At 41.2% G+C, this 25,159-nt stretch overlaps 1 protein-coding gene across 5 annotated transcripts; it reads left to right on the top strand.

Moving 5' to 3' along the window:
* The first annotated feature begins 342 nt into the window (after positions 1 to 342).
* hells (helicase, lymphoid specific) lies at positions 343 to 24,220 on the top strand. Of its 5 annotated transcripts, none has more exons than XM_086045845.1 (24): positions 343 to 460; positions 1,109 to 1,145; positions 2,029 to 2,126; positions 2,385 to 2,503; positions 4,288 to 4,410; positions 4,508 to 4,549; positions 4,634 to 4,661; positions 4,753 to 4,811; positions 4,882 to 4,923; positions 5,030 to 5,257; positions 6,012 to 6,194; positions 8,469 to 8,612; positions 10,665 to 10,861; positions 11,055 to 11,148; positions 11,253 to 11,414; positions 12,059 to 12,195; positions 12,303 to 12,447; positions 13,506 to 13,589; positions 20,124 to 20,243; positions 20,346 to 20,462; positions 20,634 to 20,793; positions 21,870 to 21,966; positions 22,048 to 22,124; positions 23,466 to 24,220. In XM_086045845.1, exons 2-24 carry the CDS (start codon positions 1,138 to 1,140, stop codon positions 23,552 to 23,554), a joined length of 2,553 nt encoding a protein of 850 aa, XP_085901971.1. In that variant the 5' UTR covers positions 343 to 460; positions 1,109 to 1,137; the 3' UTR covers positions 23,555 to 24,220. The 5 variants fall into 5 exon arrangements, with proteins under 5 accessions (XP_085901971.1, XP_085901969.1, XP_085901970.1 ...); XM_086045843.1 differs by lacking the exon at positions 343 to 460 and adding an exon at positions 670 to 763; XM_086045844.1 differs by lacking the exon at positions 343 to 460 and adding an exon at positions 780 to 904.
* The last annotated feature ends 939 nt before the right edge of the window (positions 24,221 to 25,159 follow it).

Raw genomic sequence — 25,159 nt, 5'->3', positions numbered from 1 at the left:
AGGCACCTTTCGTAAACATTTGTAGAACGAACTTATTCTTGTACTTCCTGTTATCTCGCTCGGATAGGATAGGAAAGGAAATTAAATTTCCTAGGCAAAAACGAGAATTCGAAGAGACACCCAGTTGTGATAAGCCCGGTTAGGGGAAGTTATTTTGTTTGCTTTTGAATGATTTATTTTTACACTTTTTACACAAAGGACCGATAGCTGCTTCAAATTAAACACACATACACTCCTTGACATATGCGGGCGCGCTGGAATTGCTCCGACTGGTGACACGATAGCACAGATGGGAGCAGTTCAATCACGAGCTGCTGATTGGTTTAAAGTACATAGGCTTCTTTCGGAAATTACTAGGAGCAGAGGGCACTCTGCCTCTCCGAACACACACTCAGTGGAGTGCGCCGCACCCGCAAATGCGAGATCCGATTAGGTTTGGTCCATTTGCAAAGTTGGAGGGGTGAGATATGTAATTTTTTTTCCATTAGTTAGCTATAGTCCGGTATGTTACCTAAAATGAAAGCATATTTATGTTTTCTATAACATATATATACACATATTATTGTCATACCCATTTCCTTTAGCATTAATCTCTAAATACAATAGTATTTCCGTTGTTACAGAACCCTTACTTAAACAGAGGGGTTGTCCTAATTTGGCGCGAAAGGAAAGGAAAAGCGCCGCCCTTTCAAAACTACTGCTTGAATCAAGCTAGTCAAATTTCTGTCCACAAAGTAACGGAAATCATATTTGTTCTTTCAAGGTAAAAAGCTATAGGTAGTCACAGACATACAATATGTTGTACACTTAGCAGTTCTCGTTTTATGTTGAAAATCCCAAACAAAACCTCACGTCTTTCTCCCTATGTGTGTTTGACAACGTTTAAACTCACTGCTACGAAAGAGTAAGACTTTTAATCAAATGTACCTGATATTCGTTTAGTTTGGGGTTAAACGGGAGTTTCTATCCACTGGGAATATCTGTTTTCCCGCACTTACAGCCAGTTGTGATTATATAGATTCTTGGATAACTACAAATTTGTTTTTGTAATTGTCAAACGTGTTCTACTTAGTTGACTTCTGAATTTTAATATTTACTCTGCCAACAGACAAAACGCTTTCCCTTCCCTTGGAAACAATGAGCTGGTAAGATTGATGAGTTTTTGCTTGTATTTGTAAGCAGTTGTACTTTTTGCATGAACACCACGTGTTCACTCATGAACGCTAAGAGACGTAGAAGTATTCGCTTAAGAGTAGTTGCCGTGCCAAAAACAAGTAATTACCTCACTGTTTGTAAACCATTTTGCAACACCGCTGTATTCTGTCAATATTTGGTACCCAAATACAGTTTGACATTTTTCTTCGACGGTAGTCATGCGGCAAAAGATGCCTTGTTAGCAACATCAGAGCACACACTAAAGCCGAGTAAGAAAGAGGTGAAAACGTCTTCTTTTAAGTTTTTAATATTCGTAGGTCTTTAATTCGTAGGTCATAACACGCAGTGGCTGAAAGGTGTGCAGTGTGATTCAAGGGAGAACAATAATAACAACCATATCATAAGATGTTTTTCTAAAGTTAACGCCAGTGAATTTTCTGACTAACCTTTCTCTGGCGGCATCTAAGCTTACACTTCCTTGGGTGCATATTTGCATGGCGTCTGGGAATTATAATGTGCTGCGATGGACTGTCCCGCCTTACTTGTTTATTCATGATTAAAAAAAACATACTACACAATTGCTACATCAGGTTGAGAATTGCAAAGTTCATTGCCCGCTGATTGTCGAACACCTATTTGTAAATACGGTGACAGTCTAAGTTAAACAACAGTAGGAACGATTTGCTCCCTCTGTTTAATTTGTTTTCTCTCTCCCCTTGTTTCTCTCTCTACCCCTTCACTCCCTCTGTTTAATTTGTTTTCTCTCTCCCCTTGTTTCTCTCTCTACCCCTTCGCTCCCTCTGTTTAATTTGTTTTCTCTCTCCCCTTGTTTCTTTCTCTACCCCTTCATCCCATCCCTCTCTTCATGGACAGCATTAAACAAGAACCTCGAAGTGTTTCCCCTCACTGCCCCAAACCTGATGAGTCTGAGGAGCCCCTGGGAACAGCAATGGATTCAGGAGCTGGTAAGGGTAAGTAAAGAAAGTAAATTAGCCTTATCAGGAAGCTGAAGATGCCCCCAAAAGAGCTATATCTGCTAACTGATTTTTAGATAATCCAATAGATTTTTTTTAATGTCTCAAAACATCTGACGGTGCATAGTCATAATGTCAGACAAACACCCATTGTTACATACTGATAGACATGGCACAATGAGTTTTAATGGAATAATAAGATTCTCACTGGCTGATACTCACTTCTGGGTATATATTTTTTGTTGTATCTCAAAGATACCAGTGTGAAAACTGAGAATATACCATCTGAACTAATTGTCACCAAAGAAATGGAAGAAGAGGAGCAACATCTCATCGCAGAAGGAGAAAAGAAAGAAAAGGAAATGATGGACGAGGTTTGTTGCTAATCAACCCACTGCGAATAAGTACATTGAACTGCACTACTCTCTTGAAAGGGAAATTTTAAATTGACGTTGTAATGTTTGTGTAGTCGGGAATATGGACTGCCAGGCCACCCATCGAGTGTGAAATTAAACAATTCATATCTACCTATTTATGAAAATGTCTGGTGAGTCATTCAGTGCTGCTGTCCCACTGCTAATGTTCAGCTAATTAACATCAGAACTATCCTCACACTAGAGGCTGACAAAAAAGTGGATTTTCACGCCCGACCCATCCCACTCTCACAGTAAAAAAAATCCTGTCCCAGTCCTGCACCATTAAAGCTGCGTTTAACAAAATCGATTGGTTGAACTGAATCGATTTTCCTTTTCATAGCCCGTTATCAATTCATTAAACAATAAATCGATCCTTTTAATAACTTTTTCCATAAATTCGGGTTCCATAAATTCATGTGACTTCTAAAAACACACCAAGAAGCAATGAACTAAAACTTTGTGAGACAGTCACAGGAATGTGAATGTCATAAGTGTGTGTTTTTGCCACTACAGTTACGAAGCCTGCCCTGTGGTTGGTAGGTCATGTTCAATTAGACATACTTTGTACATGATTGTTACTGCACTGTGTTAAATTCTTCATCTAAATATTCATATTTTTACTAATGCACTCTGTTACGGCCCACGTTGAGTCGTGGCTGTTATTTGGTGTGTGCGGGACCTGTCCCCCTGCCTCTTCCTGAGTGGTGGCTCTCGTCACTAACTCAGCCAGCCAATCAGTGCGGGGGAGCTTGACCAATTGCTTTCAGGTGTGGCATCAGCAGTTAGTTCAAGAGGGACTTGGTTGCTAGTGGACGGGGCTGGCTTCGGGTGATGTAGTCAGTCCTTGTATTTTGTGTTTGGTACCACTGTATTTTGTTTAGTGCACCTTGTTCGCCATAACCTTCATTTATCCTTCTGTGTAGCCACTCTATCCATTTGTTTTTTCCATTATTCATTACTCAGTCCACTTTATCCATTCGTGTTTGCACTAGGGCAGTTGGGATTCGGGGGTGATCACTCCATTTTGTTTTCACATGGCCAGATTTGTTAGAGCACTTTTTCATTTACCCCTTCCAACTCACACACCTATGTTAGACCCCTCCTCCTCGCCATCTTGAGGAGCGGTCGGAGGGATTGGATATCTGTATTGGGGATGAAGGTCACCAATCAGGGAGGAGCAGGGGAGGGCACCCGCACACTAACAATTTAATGTCCAAAGCCCACAGCTCATCTTGGGCCATAACAACTCAGAGCAAGAAGTTACTACTATTTGCAGCATTGCTTCTTCTGAGTGTCTCCCATATTGAAAGTAAAATTGGTACTGTGTGAAGTCCTTAACTCAACTGAAAATAAAAGTGAATCCTAAAATGAATCGCATCAGGTCCTTGTGAATCAAATCGAATTGATTTTGGAAATCTGAATCGATGCCCAGCCCTACATACCAAAATAAATACTAATAAATAAAAATTACAAATCCTGCCCCAGTGAAAATGACTCCCATTCCATTCTGCTTCTGTTCAGCAGGAGTATTTGTTTGCTGATGTCATGTGCCACGTCGCTATATGAATTCAAGTCAAGTGTATTTCCGTGGCTTGGTGATGAAATGATGCTTGTGCCAGTGACAATACAGTACAATTTTCTCAATGGATGTTTGCTTTTAGTGCACTGTATGTGCTTTTGTGTGAGGGGTTATTGTCTCCTTTAATAAATCAACTGTCTGTGTCACAATTTCAAATCACAAGGCTCGGCAGTCTTTGGAGAGAGAGGGTCATGAAATGCGGTTCAAAAGACTGCAACATTTGCTCCAGAAGAGCAACATCTACTCTAAATTTCTGCTGACTAAAATGGAGCAACAACAGAATGAGGTATGTGCAAAATCTTTTTTTTTTTTTTTTTTTAGCGATTGGTGGTCATAATGTTTGGTTCTCAGGAATTGTACTGATTTCTCTTTCTTCTTACCAGGAGAAAATCAAGAAGGAAAAGCTTGAGAAGAAGGCCAAGAAAGTGAGGAAATATTTTTTCTGAACATGTTTGTTATTTTTTCTCTCAGAGGAATAATAAATCAACCTGTTTGTGTTTTTTGTGTAGAGTGCAAACAGCACCGAGCCTGGAAAAGGTAGATGCTTATTTTGTAGAAGAATAAACATACCCCAAATGTTATTTTCTTCTGTTCAATTTTTTTTTTTCTTCTTTTCATTCCAAACTAGATAAAAAGAAGAGACGAAGGGAGGATGACTACAAAATTGCTGATGTCATGTCTAAAGAGGTATAGTCCCATTTGAGTATTACTTGTTCTTCCTGTCCGCTTTATGAATACTGCTTTATTTGTCCTGCAGGAAATCATGTCACAGGCTAAGAGAATTAAAGTGGAGGAAGCGGTAATATGTGTGGCTTTTTTACTTTAGACCTCACGTTTTCCAGACTTCAAGATAAGTCTGTTTTGTTTATACCACTGTATGAATGCATGTTTCAATTTCATTTTAGGAAGCAGCCCCAGCCCAGAAGAAGCTAGACGCCGACGATATCGAGAGCATGAGTGATACCAACCAAGACATCAAGAATCGTTTAGCGGAGACAGTGCGAGACAATGCCAAACATCTCCTGGACCCTGACAGGAAGGTGAAAGGAGAGCCAGTTCCTGCTCAACAACCACTGCTCTTCACTGGTGGGGTTATGAGGTGGTACCAAATCGAGGGCATCGAGTGGCTTCGGGTGAGTAGTTTCAGCCTGATTCAGAAAGTGACAATTTAATGCCTTGCCCAAGAAAGCCCTTTTTCTTTATTGGTTTTGGAAGGGCATTCAAATCCTAAATGACAACTTATTTCGGAAGAAGCGTTTTGATGTTGAACTCATATCATTCAGTATCTGTTTACTACAACTCCAAGACTTGTTACTGTTAGTATCCACTGAAAATGCCTCCATTTCAACATTTGAATTTTAGGTTCAAAACCACTTGTGAAAATGTAGCATACATCTGTGTGTAACCACAGCATTTTTGATCCTACCTATAATGGATATACCAATATTTTGGTAAGTATAATGTGAAAACATTGGCTGATCTTTTTTTTGTCTTGTTTTGTGGCACACTTAAAAAGGAAGTCAACCCAAGCATATTTTTTTTCAAGATTATGTTCTATACAAGCCCACTGGTTGAAACAAGGCTTTCTGATAAATAATTGCGTTTGTGGAGTAAAAGTTAATCCACCAGTTTTTAGCCATCTCTGGCGGCGGCCTTTTTTTTGTCACTTCTGTCGACTGAAAATTACATCACAACTGCTCAGGTCACAACCAATCCTGACTGACCTGTTTTCTGGAGCGTAGGCCGTGATTGGTCCTTACCTGATCACTGAGCAGTTGTGAAGTCATTTTCAAGATGAAACGACAATTTCACACTGAAATTTACCTTATGTCCGATCTTATATTCAACACTACTGCGGGGATTTAAAAAAAATTTTTTTTATGTCAGATGTTGTGGGAGAACGGAATCAATGGGATCCTCGCCGATGAGATGGGACTGGGAAAGACAATCCAGTGTATCGCACACATTGCCATGATGATTGAAAAGAAAGTCATGGGCCCATTCTTGGTGGTGGCGCCACTCTCCACTCTGCCCAACTGGATCAATGAGTTCAAGCGCTTCACACCAGAGGTAAGAGTACATTGGCCTGAACCTAACACTTGACTAATTGCCTGGCTTCGGTAGGATAATGTGTTTTGCCTTTGGAAAGCAGATACGTTTGTTACAGTGTGGAAGTATTTAACTTCCCAACTACAGAGGGCCTAATTATACTAATATCAATACTAGTAAGAAAGTATAACATTTTGATGAATTACTTTTGTCTCATCATTAAAGCAAATTAATCTATGTCAATTGCTAGGAACAATAAAGGATTTACAAACTTTTGCTGGTCCGTCAGCAGCCAGGGTACCTGTCCATCATTCGTTAATCCGTAATTATTTTGCGATGAACTGAATTGTAATTATCAGTCTGTCAATCTGTCAGTCAATCCGTCATTGAAGTCTGTTGTGCTCAGTTGGCCCCCCCAGAAAACATTAGAAAAAACGTGTGTCCGCCAGTGACGGACGGACTCACGGTCCGTCAGTGACCGTCGGCGTGACAGTCGTCTGTCGGTCCGTGAGAGTTGTTTTGAGGCTCCCATGTTGCCACTCCTGAGAGAAGATGCAAAGAGGAGAAAAACTTGCAATTGGCTATCCTGAAGGGAAATCAACACAAACACATTTTTCTTTAAAGAATGTGTTCCTAGCAGGCCCGCTAGTTGAAACACTGCATTCTATTTAATATTGCATTTGTGGAACATGAATTAAAGGGGAAATCAACCCCTTTTTAGCCTTTTTATGGGGCGGGCATTTTGTCACTTCTGTTAACTGAAAATGACATCACAACTGCTCAGGGTCAGGTAACGATTAATCATGGCTCAGCTTCAGAAAACACATCAGCCGTGATTGGTCGTGGGGTACAGGAGATAGAATTTCTGCAATATGTAACTACTTCAACATAGAAACTCCAGCTAGAGCGAATGTTGCAAGAGGCGGAACCAAAGTGGCCAGGTTCAATGCGTTAAACCTGATGCATCATTTGAGAACGAAACATGTGAACGAGCACCAAGAGTTTGCGGCGGCGGCAGCGAGCATTAACAAGGGGAATTGACCGCAACAACAAACCCTGCTCAATTTACGTTGAATGCAGCGCCTTGTACAGTATCTTGCTCATTCACGACACTGTGTGTGGTGACTGTTCAGTATTAGCCATCGCTATTGGCCCAGAGCGCACACTCTTAAGCAATGGCGGGGCTGCTTTTTCATGTTGAGAGAAAAAAAAAAGTAAAGTACAGGAGAAATAATGTCGGCGGCGATATGAAACTCCTGTACTTCAACATAGAAACTCCAGCGAGTACAACAGCTAAGTGCAAAATTAGCGATGCGAAAGTTGCAAGAGGTGGAACTAAAGTGGCCAGGTTCAATACGACTAACCTGATAGAACATTTGAGGACGAAACATGTGAACAAGCACCAAGAGCTTGCGGCAGCGGCTGCAGCGAGCATGAACAAGGGGAACGGACCGCAACAACAAACCCTGCTCAATTTTGGATTTGGGAGTTGAACTTGTTGGATTTTTCTACTGCTTGTTTTTGGTTTTGAAAATGGATTTGGGAGCGGAAGTTGTTGCAATGGGTCACTAATACTCAAAACAAACTTTTATAATAATGTCCTATAGCTTTTGTAATTAATCCGACACAATCCCTCTCAAGGATACCTCGTGTATCCATCCATCCATTATCTGTACCGCTTCTCCTCACAAGGGTCGCGGGGCGTGCTGGAGCCTATCCCAGCTGTCTTTGGGCAGTAGGCGGGGGACACCCTGAACTGGTTGCCAGCCAATCGCAGGGCACACAGAGACAAACATCCGCACTCACAATCACACCTAGGGGCAATTTAGAGTATCCAATCAACTTACCATGCATGTTTTTGGAATGTGGGAGGAAACCGGAGTGCCCGGAGAAAACCCACTCAGGCACGGGGAGAACATGCAAACTCCACACAGGGAGGCCGGAGCCGGGATCGAACCCACGACCTCTGAACTGTGAGGCGGACGTGCTATACCTCGTGTATATTATTTCTTATTTTTTCCTGTTTCACAAAGGTTTTTAAGTCTGACCAAGCAATGATAGCAATGGTTTTACATCCAAGTGAGTATGCAGTTCTTTAGAATTACAAGAAAAATATATCTTTTTTTCTCTCAAAAGTCTGGCATCGGTACAGTATTGGCATCAGCCGATACCGCACAGCTGGGTATTGGAATCGGTATGGGGCCAAAAAATGGCATCGGAGCAACACTAAAATACAGTATAATTTAAAAAATTCATTATAATTACCTTTGTTCTGATGTCGTTTCTCTCCTCTAGGTGTCTGTGATACTTTATCATGGCCCCCAAACAGAGAGGGGAAAACTGCTGAAGCACATACGCAAATACCAGGGCCCCCTCTGTATGTGTCCCGTCGTCGTTACCTCGTTTGAGATTGCCATGATTGACCGAAAGTACCTTCAGGTATCATCTACGTTCTGTCTTGTTCAACTGGGTCAAACATTTAGCCCTTGTGTGGTGTTCGTTTTTTTGTTACTCAGCCAGTGTTCATGGGTCTGGTGGCCCGCCAGAGTTTTGGGTTTTCAAAACAAGACAAATAATTTTCTGTTAAAATACTCAACAGATGTTTACTACATCCCAATTGCACGCCATATCAACAGCAAACACTGTTAATATTTGCCATTTTACCTTTGTGAGGTCACATTTATGAATTAATGTGCTACGCGTTTTCAGAGCTGGGCATCGCCTAACCGTCACAATGTTCGCGTCTGCATATTTAGCCAACCCACATGGTCCCAGTCCATCCCTCGTCGTCGACAGCCAATCCGCGTAGAGAACTTAATGTACACGTCACACGCAGGTGCCGCACAAGCGGACATGCCGCCGAGTAAAGAAAAAATATCAAATAAAATTAACAGAGTGGTGATCGGTGAAATAATATGGGGCACATGTCATTGCGCAGAGCTGGGAAGTCCATCCCAGACAGACGCCCATTTTTGGGACGGAGGACTGGCGGGGGCGTCCAACCCACTAATCGGGCCTCATGCTTGTGACATGGTCGCGGCCAAAGTTCATCTCAAACTACTCTGCGAAATGGGCAAATGACAAAATTGCCTCCGAACACTTCAAACACGCCACAGGTTACCCGACCGCGCAGGAGATTTTTCAACAGGAGATGCAGCGCGAGTTCTACTAGTATGAAAAGTGATAGACCTAGTAGCGCAAGCAGCGTCAGAGCGAGTGGTGAGTGATGCCAGCATGTCACTTCACAGTCCGCTGCTGCAGGAGTACGTAGCTTAGTTGTGCTAAAACTAATGCAAACAAATATTGCTGTCTTGGTAAAGTTCAACGGCTGTAAAAAACTAAAGAAAGTAAAAACATACCAGGTATAACAAGCTCCTCGGTCACGGTCCTCCAAGCCTGGTCTCTTTTTTTTTTTTTTTTCAACGATAATCCTACACAAGTTCCGCCGGGTGTACAGGATGCTGTGTGTGACGTAGTACTCCACGATGCTGATTGACTGCCGCGAGGGGAAATAGTTCATTTGTTTAGCCCCGACGAATGGGTGAGTATTCGATGCTTCGCTCTGCATCCCGCTGCTTTAAACGCATCATCTGCGCTGCACAGCACGGTACTTGTTTCTCCACACACGGACCTTTCACGTCCGCTGCATTGACATATAAATAATGTCCGCTGTTAAATAAAGCAGTTGCATTCGCAACTCTCGACTCGCTCACTTCCTAGCCAGCTAATGAGCTTTAAATAAACCTCTGCCGTTAGCATCTGTCCCGTGACGTCATGCATGGATGCTTTTTTTTTTTTTTTTTGGGTGGGGGCGGATGTAAGGACGGAACCTCTTTAAAAGGACGACGACGGATGGGGTCGGAGAATGATAATTTTTATGAATAAGGACGGAGGGACGAGGACGGAAGAGTGACAAGTGCCCATCTCTGTCATTGCGTCTGTGTGACCGGAAGGTATGCACCACTGTTTTATTTTGTCTGTATTTGGCTGCGTGTCAGGCATGCAGCACCTATGTTTGACGTGGTACCGGTTAAGTCCATTCTCGACGCACTTTGGCTGACTCTGACCGACTGAGACCACGTGGGCGGCTAAATATGTAGATGGGAACTTGGTGACGGTTGAGCGATGCCCAGCTTTGCTCGTTTTTTAATAATAAAATGTGATGTAAAAAAAAAAAAAAAAAAAAAATCCCATAACAGTGTGTTATCACCATGAAGAGAAGGTTTCAGATGTGCTTCGTGCCATTTTTCATTTGGTAAAAAACTGAACACAGGTCCCACAGACAACACCATACAAGGGTTATTAATAAAGGTAATTCAAACAGTGGATGCCAACCAAATGGAAAGTTATTGAAAGTGCCTAAACAAATTTCTACTTTTATGTGTAATTAAGACTGAGGCAGAAGTACAATTTAAGTGTTTTTTTTTGTTTTTCCTCTCTTTTCAAACTGATCCCACACTGTTCACCAAGTTTGTATGTTTTTCTTTCCAGCGCTGTCAGTGGAAGTACTTAATTGTAGATGAAGGCCACAGAATCAAAAACCTCAACTGCCGACTGGTGCAGGAATTGAAGATGCTGCCCACCGACAACAAGCTGTTGCTTACTGGGACTCCACTACAGAACAACTTGGCTGAGCTGTGGTCCCTTCTCAATTTTCTCTTGCCTGAGGTCTTTGATGACCTTAAGAGGTAAGAGTTCTAAGAGCCATATTTTCCTTTCTTGTATAGTTCCTCAACAGGGTATCCTACTGAATTTTTGAATAAAATAATCAAGTATTCAGATAAAAAACGTATGTATATATATATATTACCAGTTATAGACAAGCTGAATAATGACTCTGATAACAGTCATAATATTTGAACCTCCTTGATTATTGCATAGCTTTGAGTCTTGGTTTGACATTGACACACTCGGCGAGGCAGAAAGCGTGGTGGCTGCTGAACGCGAACAGAACATCCTAAGCATGTTGCACCAGGTCAGTCTCCAAACACATGTACCGCTGTACTTGAATTTAGCTGATACTGTTTTTGAGATTGTATGTATTTTTGTGCCAGACTATTTTCGTTTTTTTTGTCTTAGATTCTGACTCCATTCTTGCTGAGGAGACTGAAGACTGATGTGACACTGGAGATTCCTCCAAAGAAAGAGATCATTGTTTATGCCCCTCTGACTGCCAAACAGGAAATTTTCTACACTGCTGTGGTGAACAAGACCATCGCAAAAGTGCTTGGTCAGCATAAGGTATCTTCGTTAACGACTTTAAGAACTGTAGACTATATTGGAACATGGGCCACGTACATCTAAATGGGTCGCTCGTACTTTGCAGCCAGCGGCTGACTAGCAACTGGCTTGTGTGTGCAGTGTAGCGTCCCCTCCCGCCTTCTTTAACAGTGTAAGCGCGCAGCATGGGCAAACATGTCTGCCATGTGGGAGATGTATGTAATTTAAGCGTGATGTTAAGTTTACATCCTACAGCACATGCCACAAAAACATACGTAGCGGGGAGAGCATGTTTAAAAAAAAAAAAAGCTTCAAAACAACAAATTTAATACAACATTTTACTCATTCACTGCCAGGCATTTTCAGACCCTCTTTTAACTGTAGCGTTTGAAAAAATTTGAAAATATCTTAAAATGTTCCAGGCATTGAATGGCTGGAATGTGAAAAGACAAATACATTTGTCAGTCTCAGTGAATGAGTTACAGAACAAAATCCTTGGCGGAGTTTTGGACGCTCACGGCAGAGAATTAAAAAGAAGGCAGAAAGCGGCAACCGGCATCATTACTGCAGCTTTTGGTTTTAAAGAAGCTACTGCTACCTGTCAAACTCATCAGTTATCATAAAAGAAACCAAAATGTTTGTTTTTGTTGTTTGCTTGCTTTCAGACTGAAGCACCTGTAGGTTTGACGCCAGATGGCAGACCAAAGCGGCGTAGTCGAAAGCTGGTAGACTATAGTGAAGCAAAGGATGATACACCTTCAGGCTTGGAGAAATATCTGGAAAAGCTCCAAAAGGAGCAGAGGTCAGTAACCAACCCTCACACTTGGAAAAAAGTGCAGTCATTAGTCCACTGGCTCAAACTATTGTGGCATTCTTATAATAAGTTGGTCCCGCATCCTCCACTTTCAGCTCCTCTCCAGTGCTTGACATTCGGTGCCCTTTGGATGCTCAGATCAACCTAAAAATGCAGAATATTCTAATGCTGCTAAAACGATGCTGTAACCATCCATACCTGGTAGAATACCCACTGGATCCAGCCACACAAGAATTCAAGGTAGAATATATTCATGTTTAGATGTTTTTGCCTGATAGCTCAAATAGGAGTAATTCCGAAGTGTTGAATGTGCATACCTAAGATGATTGCTTGAGTTACCCAACACCACAATTTTCACATTGGTACTATACTTTGTTTTGCTACCATGTACCATTGCAATCAACATAATGCCACTCTAAAATTAAATGGAGTCGCTTATAGGGATGTCACGATATCCAAATGTCATGATAACGATATCACGAATGAACCTCACGATATAATAATTATCACGATGTGTGGAGGTTGCCGATTTATATAAAAAAGCTCACGAGACTGTATAAAAGCTCATGATATTGTAAAAAAAAAAAAAATCACAATATTCTTTTTTGGGACATAACAGCATTCACAAAGAAATAGGCAATTAATGTGGGTCTTAAAGGTGTCATCAAATTAAACTGCACTAATAAACTAACCACCACAGGGTGCTGGAACTGCACAAATGGAAAACAGCTTTTAAACAGATTTGCTGCTATTAATATTGTGACATGACGATGACAATATATCATGGCAATTTTAATATCGCAATATCACAATATTGTTGATATTGTGACAATTTGTAACATGTAATTGATTTAAAATTGTATAATACAGTGCCAGCTATCGACGAGCAACTGGTGTGGGTTCACCTCTCGTCAATGGAGTGTTGTGGTAGCAGGCACCCCCAGGTTTGTGGAAGGATTATACAGCGAGAATAGAACAACCTCCCCAACTTTACAACTAGGAGGGGGATTGCCACAAGGAGCCATGCTATTTGGGCTTAGCAAGTAGACACTTCTGATCGTTTTACTTGGATTTCCAGTTTCCCAACTGGTGATCATAGTCCTTTACTATGTTTATTGGGACTAAGTACTGTACATTAAAATTAGAGGACCGATGAAGCATGAAGGCTAGGACGCTGCTGATCTGTACCCTGCCTCACAGCAAGGCTCCCTGGACTCAAATCTGTCCCCCCAAGCATGTGTACGCGCATGTGCTGGATTTTCTTTCTTGACATCGTTCCTTCCCATTTTTTTATGCAGATTGATGAGCAGCTGGTACAGTGTTCTGGGAAATTTCTCATCCTGGACCGACTTCTGCCTGCACTCAAGGAAAAGGGACATAAGGTAAAACAACACTATGGTTTCGGTAAAAGTGCTTGTGCTGCCTGTTGTTGTTTTTGTGTAAATGTAAAACCTAAAAAATACCCGTTCTTGTCCAACACTAAATACAGAAGTATCACTATTATCACTATGTTTTCAATATATTGTGCAGCCCTTATTTAAATTATGCCTCCTTTTGTATGGGTAGAAAAACAAAATAGTAGCTCTCTTTTGAAGTCTTAATGTGTCAGTGTTCTATAGAATACCGCTTATTTAGAAAATCCAGCTTTAACAAAATAATTCTATTTTTTCACTGTAATGTAAATAAAACAATTGTCTCACAAGGATAGTCATTTAACAAAAACAAATGTCACTTCAGTCTTTAGTTTTCTTCCTTTTAGTTGTTCTTTCTCTCCTGTGTTCCCGGCTCTAACAATTAAGGAACTCTGTCAACTTAATAGATTAATTCTATCCACATACAGTGTTTTTTTGTGCACATGGGCTTTATCTCTTATTAAACATTTACTGGACATGTTACCTTTTTCGTGTGCATCACTTCTCATCTCCAAACCATAGTCAGGGGCGAACCAACTACAGTTGTATTTGGCTTGGTCAACCAAACGTAAACGTAACTCGCCTCTCAGTCCGGTGACTTGAACCACAGCGGTGAAACACAGTTGAATTAAGTGGATGTGGTATTGCTTTCTTATTCAACTGGGGGCTCATTCCATCCAATTTCAGCAGAACACAGTTGGCACTCACACTTGTAACTGAGTGCACCTGTTCCACACACTTGCCTTCTTTTCTGGGTTCCTCCCGCCTCGCCAGTGTCCACATCACACACCCCGGTTAAAAAACAAAAACAAAAAAAACTCCACCTCTCTCCTTTTTCGTGCAAAATGTCCGTCAAATTCAACAAATACTAACGAGCAGAGAACTTTACCCTATTTTGCCAGTCCATCCTTGTTCTTCTAAAGCACTTCTCTCCTTTCATTTCAACAGTCCGTACCCCCGCGGGGGAGAAAAAAAAAAACAGTCCGTGTGAGAGAGGCTAATGGCAGAGGTTTCATAATTCATAAACATTATTTAAAGATCTTTAGCTGGCTAATATACTATTCACATCCACTTACTGGCTGGGAGTATCTTGAGTGGATTGAATTAGGGCTGGACAGCCTAATCTACATAGTCGACGTTACCGATGACGCAAGTACGTCGGCCCGCACAACATACCGTCGATGATGAGTGTGATGACGTGAATACGTCGGCACGCACATACCGTTGAGTGTCGATGATGTAAATATGTCGACGCGTGCATGCTGCCAGTTGTAAACAAGTGCGCATGACAGAAAAGAAAGGGTAATTTACTCCTATCTCTAATTAGTCCTGTGGGAAAAAAAGCTGGACATTTTCATGAATTTATAAAAGCCTGCCTGGAGAGGGTGTAAAAAAAGTGGACATGTCCAGGAAAAAGAGGGCGTTTGGTCATATTTGTGGAGTATGAGTTAAGCAGCAAAATCCACCCGTTTTTAGTTGGGTTTTAGTAGCACCCTCTTTTGACGCAATAAATTTTTTGATCGCGTGACTAAGGTTTCCGTAGCAACCAGCGGCTGGTATGATAAAGTATAAAGGATAAAGTATTGATCATGTATATTTAAAAGAAAACTTTAGAGTAGAGGAGGCGTTACATCTGCTTCAAAATATTGACATTGAGGATGAATTTTTCAGCTGACACATGCATGGCTGAGCCCCCCTGCCCCGCGGTGATAGTCGCGACGTACGCATTGGTAATGTAACGCTTAAAAGTTGTTCTTATCTTCAGAGGCCGTGGTATGGCGGGTTACAATAGGTTTGACTTTATGTATTTTAAGTGACGTGCGTACAAATGACTGCTCTCGTATAGTTCTAAATTCAAGCGGCGCTTGAACAAGTCGCTCTCAAGACGAAATAAACATATCTGTCAGAACAACACTAATGTAAATGATTGTGTGTGTGGGTGTGAGCATGCGCGGACGCATTCTGAAAATGACATCACAGATGCCCTGAGGGCTCAAATAATGACCAATCATGGCTCAATTTAAGAAAACAGGTGAGCTGTGATTGGTTGTTACCTGAGCAACTGTGATGTTATTTTCAGTCGACAGACATGACAAAATGGCAGCCCCCAGTGATGGCTATAAACAGGTGGATTAACTCTTATTCCACAAACGCAATAATTATCAGAATGCCTTGTTTCAACTTGTGGGCCTGCATAAAACATTCTTGAAAGTTAAGTCAAGTCAAATGTATTTATATAGCCCTTAATCACAGGAAAGTCTCAAAGGGCTTCACATATGCACCAGATCATATACACGACATCCCCTGATCTTAACCCCCAGGAGGGCAAGGGGAAAAAAAAAAAAAAAAAACATCTGGGGAAAAGTGAGAAACCTTGAGAAGGGACCACAGATGGGGGAATCCCCCTTCCAGGATGATCAGGCTGCAATGGATGCCGAGTGGGCAACATTGAACACACATTAAGTGATGTGAAAGTTAATCAAATGAAGTGCTGCTGGAAGATGACATCGATGAAGTGAGCAGGGGCCCAATGGTCAATGTAGAAATCTCCTTATCAGCGCCTCTGAGCATGTGGTCAGCTTCCAATCTTGTAGCAGTCAGTTGCTGTTGGATCGAAACAGCAACCTCCAATTTGGTCGTCATCACCTAGCCTGGGAAAAGGGGGCAGAAAAAGAATAGAAGCGGCAGTAAAGAGGCCAAAACAAACAGTTCAACTAAATGCAGAATCGTACAAATAAATCTTAAGTCGTGTTTTAAACATTTCTACTGAGGTAGTGCCTCTTATATACGCGGGTAGGGCATTCCAAAGCATCGGTGCCCGAATAGAAAACACTAGAGCCTGCGAACTTCTTTTTGGCTCTCGGGATCACTAAAAGGCCGGCATTTTGTGACCAAAGGTTTCGGATCGGAACATACGGTATCACTAAGTCGACAAGATAGGAAGGTGCTAAGCCGTGCAGTATTTTGTAGGCAAGTAGCAAAACCTTGAAATCGCATCTCAAGTGGACTGGGAGCCAATGCAAATTGGCTAATATCGGAGTAATATTATCGATATTTCACACCCTTGTCAAGAGTCTTGCTGCGGCGTTTTGGACTAACTGCACACTTTTAATACTAGACATGGGAAGACCAGAGAGCAAAACGTTACAATAATCGAGGTGACGTAACAAACGCATGGATTAAAATTTTTGCATCACTATTTGACAGACTTGGATGAATTTTAGCAATATTACGGAGATGGAAAAATGCGGTTCTAGTAATACATGTATTCTTAATGTGCATTTGAAAAGACAGAGTTGGGTCGAATATAACACCAAGATTTTTTGTTGAATCACTTTGGGTAATAGCACATTTATCGAGCCTCAGAGTGGTGTTCATAAATGGGTGCCAATGACGAGCAGGGCCAATAATCAACATCTCGGTTTTATCGGAGTTAAAAAGCAAAAAATTGAGAGACATCCATTGTTTAATCTCGGCAAGGCACGCCTCTAAATTACAGCAATTAGCCGGGTTTGTTATCTCGAGCGGCATGTATAATTGGGTATCGTCAGCATAACAATGAAAACTGTTATATTTACGTAGAATATCACCAAGCGGAAGCATGTAGATGCTAAACAATAGGGGTCCTAGTACGGTTCCCTGCAGGACTCCAGATGTAACTTTACAAAACTCAGAAGATGCATTACCATGAATTACACGGTGCGTCCTTTCTGAGAGGTAAGAATTAAACCAAGAAAGTGCTGAGCCTGAGATACCAACACATCCTTCTAGGCGTTCTAATAGTATGTTATGATCAATGGTGTCAAAAGCAGCACTACGGTCAAGTAATAGTAGTATTGATGAGGTGTCGGAGTCCATAGATAAGAGAAGATCATTAGTCACTCTAGCACGAGACGTCTCAGAGTGATGGGCTTTAAATCCTGACTGAAGAATTTCAAATAGATTATTAGCGGCCATATAGTCACTAAGCTGTTGTGCTACAACTTTTTCGAGAATTTTCGCAATAAACGGGAGATTTGAAACTGGCCTATAATTACCGAGGTTTTCTGGATCAAGGTTTGGCTGCTTAAGCAGAGGTCGAATAACAGCGGTTTTAAAGGCTGCTGGTACAGTGCCCGAGGTGAATGCTAAATTAATGATATTTAAGACGGAGGGTCCTAGGGTTGTAAACAATTCTTTGAGTTTACCAGGAAGTGGGTCGAGCACGCAAGTTGTCTGTTTAGCCGCACCAACTAATTTTGTTAGGCTTTCAAGAGATACTATTATAAAAAGAGATAGGGTTGTCAGACATATCAACCCTACTAACATCAGTACTCGCGGCATTCAACAGGGTTTTAGGAGCGGTATCCTTAATCTCGTCCCGAATGCGCTTCAGCGTAAAGAATTGCATGAAGTCATGGGCTGAATAAGAGAAGCTTTTGGAGGTCGGCAGCTGTTGCGTTAGCGTTGACACTGTATCAAATAAATATTTAGGATTGTTTTTATTTAGAACAATTAATCTGGGAAAGTAATTAGTTTTGGCTAAGGCGAGTGCTTCTTTATATGTTAGTAAGCTATCACACCATGCCTGATAGAAGACCTCAAGTTTAGTTGCACGCCATTTGCGCTCTAGCTTCCTACATGATTGTTTAAGTGAGCGGGTTTCCTCAGTAAACCACGGAGTAGGCCGTTTAGGACGAGTTTTATGTCTTAATGGTGCAACGGAGTCAAGCGCATTTAACAGAGCAGCATTAAAGTCATTTGTGAGGTTGTCAATCGAACCAATATAGTTCGGAAACGAAGCAGTAGCTCAGACAGCGCAGCGGTGGTTGAAGAACTAATATTTCGGCTGCTAAAGTTTGATGGTGGTCAGGACGATGGTAATGAGCCCGCACTGCAAATTTTATAAAGTAATGGTCAGACATAACAGTAGTATACAGTAACATCATTACATTTGAGCATGCTAAACCTAAAGTATTACCATTTTTATGCGTCGCTTCATCAATTATCTGCGTGAAATCAAAGCGATCAATTATTGTCTGAAACGCCGCTGTAAGTGGTTCCGACGGGAGATTCATATGAATGTTAAAGTCACCCACAATCACTATTATCTGCATGAGTTACCAAATCAACCAAATACTCAGAGAACTCATCCAAAAATCCAGCGTACGAGCCGGGGGGAAGGTAAATAACTGCGAGAAAAAACGGCAATGAGGCTATAGATCACATAGTGAGCACTTCAAATGTTTTAAAGGCGTCGCTAGAATGCGTGCTAAGTTTGAAATCAGATTCATAAATAAGGGCTACACCCCCACCTTTCTTATGAGAGCGCGCAACATGTGAACTAAGTTTGGAGGTGAGGACTCATTTAGCGGTAAAAAATTATCAGGTTTTAACCAGGTCTCGTAAAGCCCAATCATGTTAAGTTTATGGTCTCTTGTGAGGTCATTAACCTTCAGGACTTTCGAAGAGAGTGATCTAATATTAAACAGACTGAGTTTCAGTAAAATAGGTTTACACGGATAGTTGCCCATAATAGGATTCCTAATCATAATATTAATAAGATTGCGTTCCCTGCGTCCTGTATTGTACCTCGAACAACTATAAGCGCGGCGGGAGGGTACGACTGTCGGAATATGGTTTGGTAATATATGGTATTGAAAAAAATATGTTTGGGTTGACTTCCCTTTCATAGAGTGTTTGCATAAGAAAATCAATCCTCTTATTCATGTTAAGGGTATTAAAATTCAAGAAAATAATCGGACAGAAAAATACAATAAATAAATAAAATATGCGATTAACTAAGCGTTAACTATGGGGAAAATGCGATTAACTATGATTAAATATTTTAATCGCCTGACAGCACTAGTTTTTAGCCATCTCAGGGGACAGCCATTTTGTCACTTCTGTCGACTGAAAATGACATCACAAATGCTCACGGCTCAGGTAACGACCAATCACGGCTCAGCTTCATTAAACAGGTCAGCCGTGATTGGCCGTTACCTCTACCCTGAGCAGTTATGATGTCATTTTCAGTCGACAGAAGTGACAAAATGGCTGCCCCCAGAGATGGCTAAAAACCCGGTGGATTAACTCTTATTCTACAAACGCATTATTTATTAGAATGCCTTGTTTCAACTAGTGGGCTTGCATAGAACATGTTCTTGAAAAAAAAAATGTTTGGGTTGACTTCCCTTAAAACACTAAAGATCGCTGCCAAGCTGCCAGTGATTTTGTGTTGAAAGCAATTGTCACTGGCACTGACGTAATCACGCATCTAATTCTGTAAATGTGGGTACCAGCAACAGCTGTGTCAACACACACCATGGACAAAGCAGTATCCTGCTTATGTCTGAAGAGCACAGGCCAATTAGGACGGGGTCTCCTGTTACGACTCTGCAATCACAACTGAAAGTCAGCTGTTATATCATACAAAACAAAATTGATGGATTTTTTTTAACTGTGTTTCAACAATTACTTCCTTTATATTTCCTCTAATACATGAAACACTTGACTGTTGTTAAGGTACTCGTCTTCAGTCAGATGACCTCTATCTTGGACATTCTAATGGATTATTGCTATCTGCGTGGCTTCCAGTACAGCAGATTGGATGGCAGCATGTCCTATGCTGATAGGGAAGAAAATGTGAGTTAAAATAAGATCATGGTGAAGGGCGGTAAATGTATTGCTTTAGGGTGGGTAGATAAAAGTACTGTTTTTTTTTTTTTTTGTTTTTTTTTCTTCCAGATGGCCAAATTTTCCAAAGACCCAGAGGTTTTCATCTTCCTGCTCAGCACCAGAGCTGGAGGGCTTGGGATCAACCTGACAGCTGCTGACACTGTCATTATTTTTGACAGTGACTGGGTAGGTCACCAAGAGCAGTCTACGTTTTAGGAACACTCAATGAAGTTCAAATGCCAGTGGCATCGCTAACAATGAGCTCTCGACAAAATGCAATCTAGCCTTTAAGGAACTAAACAAAGTTTACATCTGTGGCATATTGGTATGCATTTTCAAATGATATTTTGTTCTCAGAACCCACAGGCGGATCTGCAGGCTCAGGACCGCTGTCATCGCATTGGGCAAACTAAACCAGTGGTGGTGTATCGTCTGGTCACAGCAAACACCGTCGACCAAAAGATTCTGGAGAGAGCCTCGGCAAAGAGGAAGCTGGAAAAGATGGTCATCCACAAGAGTAAGTCCATTTGTAATAGGCACAAGCAGATCTTAAAGGAGCCATATGCTAAATCAACTTTTTGGAGCTTTTAGCCATGTTAAAATGTTAAAACACCCTCAAAGTGGTGGTTTCCTCCATTCACCATCTCTGAGCATTCCTGCTTAGAGAGGAGCTGTCCCCAACCACTGAACCTTGAGCCACTTTGGACCAGGCCGCGGTGGGCCGCACTGATGAAAGAAAAAAATGTACAGTACTTCTGGTTTATTTATTATTCGAGGCGGAAAAATACTTTTTGAAAAGTGACCGGATTCTCTCCGTTACATCCATCTATGACTGACTCTTAATGCATGTCAATTTATCTCCGTCGTGCAATGCTAATATGAAATGCACAAGCTATTAAAATGAATAAAATAAACACATATTTGGAAAGTTTCTTTGCAATGGGGAAAAGGCCCTGTGAGAATTCAACACAAGTCTACTGTATGCCCAAGAAGAAAAAGAAAGGTACATTTTACACACAATACCAGAAGACGTACCGAAATATGGATTTACGGCGAAACGAAGGGATCCCCACGCACAAGCCCGTGTCTTCCCGGTTAGAAAAATAGCCACCAAAATAACTCATTTCTTAAGACATATCAGTATTGTCCCACAGATAAAATATAATCATATATATATGTGCACATAATTAACTGTAGACGGCTTAAAATAGCATGGTACGGCCCCTTTAAATGGTGTCTGTGGAGAAGAATTTACATTGGCTGGCTATCGTGCCATTGCTCAGCATGTGCTCATGTGCTTGTCACAATAGAACCATGTTAAGCAAACATTGTATCCAGTGTGGCAGTTTTCTTATGAATAGCTACAAAATCATGCCAAATCATATTTATAATTAACTAATTCACTGCCAGACATTTGCAGACCCTCTTATACCATAATGTTTTTTTAAAATTTGAAAAAATATACAAGTTCCTGGGATTGAATGTCTGGACTGTGAAAAGACATATAAAAACGATTTTGGCAGTGAATGAGTTAAAAGAATTATCTAAAAAGTGGTGAGAAAAAACTTTTTTTTTTCTTTTTTATACCCCAAGATAAGTTCAAAGGTGGCAGGGCAGAGTTGAACCAAACTAAAAGCTGCATTGATCTGGATGAGCTAATGGAGTTACTCCAAGCCAGAGGCCCTGAGAAGTAAGTTGTCACATTCCGCGACGATAACTGTCGCGTTTCTATCCTGAACTTCACGTTGGCTGTCACTTTTGCCCTTTCCAGGGAGGTGAAATCAAGTGGGCAACAAGTGATCAGCGATAAGGACCTGGAGTTTTTATTGGATCGTAGTGACATGCTGGGTGGGTACTCAAGAATTAATTTGAGAAGGAATTATTTTGTACGCCTGGTCATCCACATGGGTAAGAGGTAATAGAAATAATTTGGGAAAAGACAGGCACCAAAAAATACATGGTACTTGGTGGTACTGTATCTTCACCAAGCATTAAGGGTGTAACGGTTTTTGGATTCACGGCTTCACGGTTCGGTGCACGCAGTCATACGACAAATACATTTGATGGGGCACATTTGTTGTTTTAAGAAGAAATAGATCAAAAATAAATGTAGAAGAAAAATGTTGAGTGCGGGAGAAAGCATGGAGCTAGAGGAGCCGGAGTGTAATCAGCCGGGAAGATTTCGGCTTCCGTACGACGGCGTTGGAGTGCGAGCGGTGGAGCAAACAAGAACTGTGTGTCGCGTTGTTGGACCTCCGTTCGGTACGTTGCAGGTAACGCTTCAAACATGCTAATTATCACCCTGATACAGTTACCGGGGGTAGAAAAAAGAATCCCGCTCAACACCAACCACTTATCCCCACTACTTTTAAGCAGCCTGGAGAAGCGAAAGCAGACAGGGCCAACGATATTCGTAATTACTGAAGCAATCGGCATATACATAGCAACATCTATGCGCCCATCGTCGAGGAGCCGGGCTTCAGACGTTTATTCAACATGCTGGAGCCCCGTTACAATGTTCCATCCTGGGTGCATATTAGAATATACAATCGCACAAGAGCCGTGGTGGAGCATGAGCTGTCCTCTGATGCGCTGTAACTCTCAAAATGAAGTTAAAAGTTACTAGTTAGCAAGTGCTACCTGACTTTATTTGCAACCTCATTCTATCCATACAAGAAAGAGGGGTTGCCTGTGTTTGATTATTATCATCATGATTATTATTAAAGAACAACCCTAATGCGCAAGTTTTTATTCTAGTTTGTGCTTTTATAACGGGGAATGTTTTTTGGTTTATCGAAAATTTAATTGTAACTTGCTCTCCGTAAAAACTAAAAAAATAAAAAAAAACTAGTCTTATGCATTTGAGACTTATTGCTCCACCGAACCCGTACCAAACTGTGACCCCCCCCATACCGAGGTACGTACCGAACCGTGACCCCCCATACCGAGATACGTACCGAACCGTGACCCCCCCCCCCATACCGAGTTACGTACCGAACCATGACTTTGGTGAACCGTGACACCTCTACTAAGCATGCAGTGTGGCTGAACTGATGTAAATATTCAATGGTGTCAAAAAAAAAATAATGTATGAGAGCTTTTGTTTCTGTTTCAACCCCAAACACATACAAGAATTAAAATATAATAGTGTGGTCGTTTTTTACTGATGCCTTTACTGTGAAATTCCAGATAAAGAAAAAACGGGAACGAGGAAGGAGAAGGTTGGAGTCTTCAGAGTTATTGAGACTGCTGAATCATCAGACATCACCTTGACTTAGAAAGACCTGAAATACTCACTTTTATAACATTCCCTCAGAAGTACTCGGAAGCAATGCTCAAGTGACTTCAGACTGTAGTAGACGATGAATTCTAGAACACGCTGTAAAAATTGCTCCTCTTTTTGTAGGCCGATTGGTTATTGTTCAACTTTAAAGTTGACTGGATGGATGATTTAATTGTACTTTTGTCTTTACTGTAATTGTCTTTACTTGCTAAAACTTGTCCTTTTCTTGCCTCCTCTGCACTCTGTTCAGCCTTACTTTTCCCTCGCTCATTCATTCATTCATTCATTCATTCATGCACTCTGTGCAGCATTTGACACCCAGGACACTAATTGCCTGTACAAACCACAAGTCATATTTGCGTATGTGTTAAAAGGGTCATGTGTAGAAAATCAACACTCATCCTAAATGAGGTTTTTTTTTTTTTTTTTTTTTTTTAAAGATTATTCCTTAGTTATGTGTTACTACTGCTTTAATTTGGAAGCCTTATTCCATCACGTAATGTACATTTAGTTGAAACAACTCTTAATGAAAGCACCTTTATTCATGGCAATAACCTTTGTGTTGTGCTTTTTTTTAAGGTTCAAAAAGTGTCATTATAAACATTGCCCCCCTACCCCACCTCCCCAGAAAAAAAATAAAGTTGAATTTGGGGACAAATTATTCACATCTTATCCAGTAAATTGCTGTTTTTCAACTGTTTTAATTTTTTCCATGCTTAATTTGTAATGTACCATGTAAAGGAACATTATATGAAGTAAGGTCTTGCTTACTTCATTCTCATTTACCGCGAGACTGCTTTAATCGGGATGAGCAATCAATTTTCCCCAAACTGGAACATGTCAGAGTGCGAATGTTTGTTTGTCTCTGTGTGCCCTGCGATTGGCTGGCAACCAATTCAGGGTGTCCCCCGCCTACTGCCCGAAGACAGCTGAGATAGGCTCCAGCACTCCCCGCGACCCTTGTGAGGATAAGCGGTATAGATAATGGATGGATGGATGGAACATGTCAGGAGTAGGGATGGGAATTTCGACTAATTTGCCCGCAGACTAGTCTAAAATTTTATTTGCGACTAGTCTATAAGCAATAAAACGAAATTTAATACATATTGAATTCAAAGTTTAAAATGCAAATGTTATGTGTATTTACAGTAGGGGCTATTTTAGCCTATACATTAAGGACAGTTAATTTAAATTCTATTTATGTAACAACTGACTGAATAAAAGTCAACAATTTAAAGAGAAATACATTTTCCAATGCAATGCATGGCATTTATTATGTATAATGTAATGAGTAATGGTACCGACTCCCGGTCCAGCAGCCTCATTCGCCATATGTTAGGTGCATTATCATGCACACAGGCGACGGCTTTATTATTTTCTAGGTTCACTTATCCATCACACTCCGCAGGAGAGAAGCCAGGTTTTCAGCTGTGTGTCTTTCCTCCAAAGCGAATGACGCACACAGCTGCGGAGATGTCCTTCGTCCACATATGTTATACACGTCATAGTCATGTAAGATTCGGTGGCTATGGACGACCATCCGTCTGTAGTTATGGCATTGGCCACATAGCTGACCCGCTCAAACGCTGGTAGTATCTCG

Source organism: Filicampus tigris, chromosome 11, assembly GCF_054856515.1.
Source record: "Filicampus tigris isolate MCC_2025a chromosome 11, RoL_Ftig_1.0, whole genome shotgun sequence".
NCBI lineage: Eukaryota > Metazoa > Chordata > Actinopteri > Syngnathiformes > Syngnathidae > Filicampus > Filicampus tigris.
This window is presented reverse-complemented; position numbering and strand designations above follow the sequence as displayed.

Coding starts and splice junctions, on each gene's coding strand:
- hells (XM_086045845.1), top strand. Junction 5,258..6,011: donor AGGGCATCGAGTGGCTTCGG/GTGAGTAGTTTC, acceptor TTTTTATGTCAG/ATGTTGTGGGAGAACGGAAT. Junction 21,967..22,047: donor CAAGCCAGAGGCCCTGAGAA/GTAAGTTGTCAC, acceptor TGCCCTTTCCAG/GGAGGTGAAATCAAGTGGGC.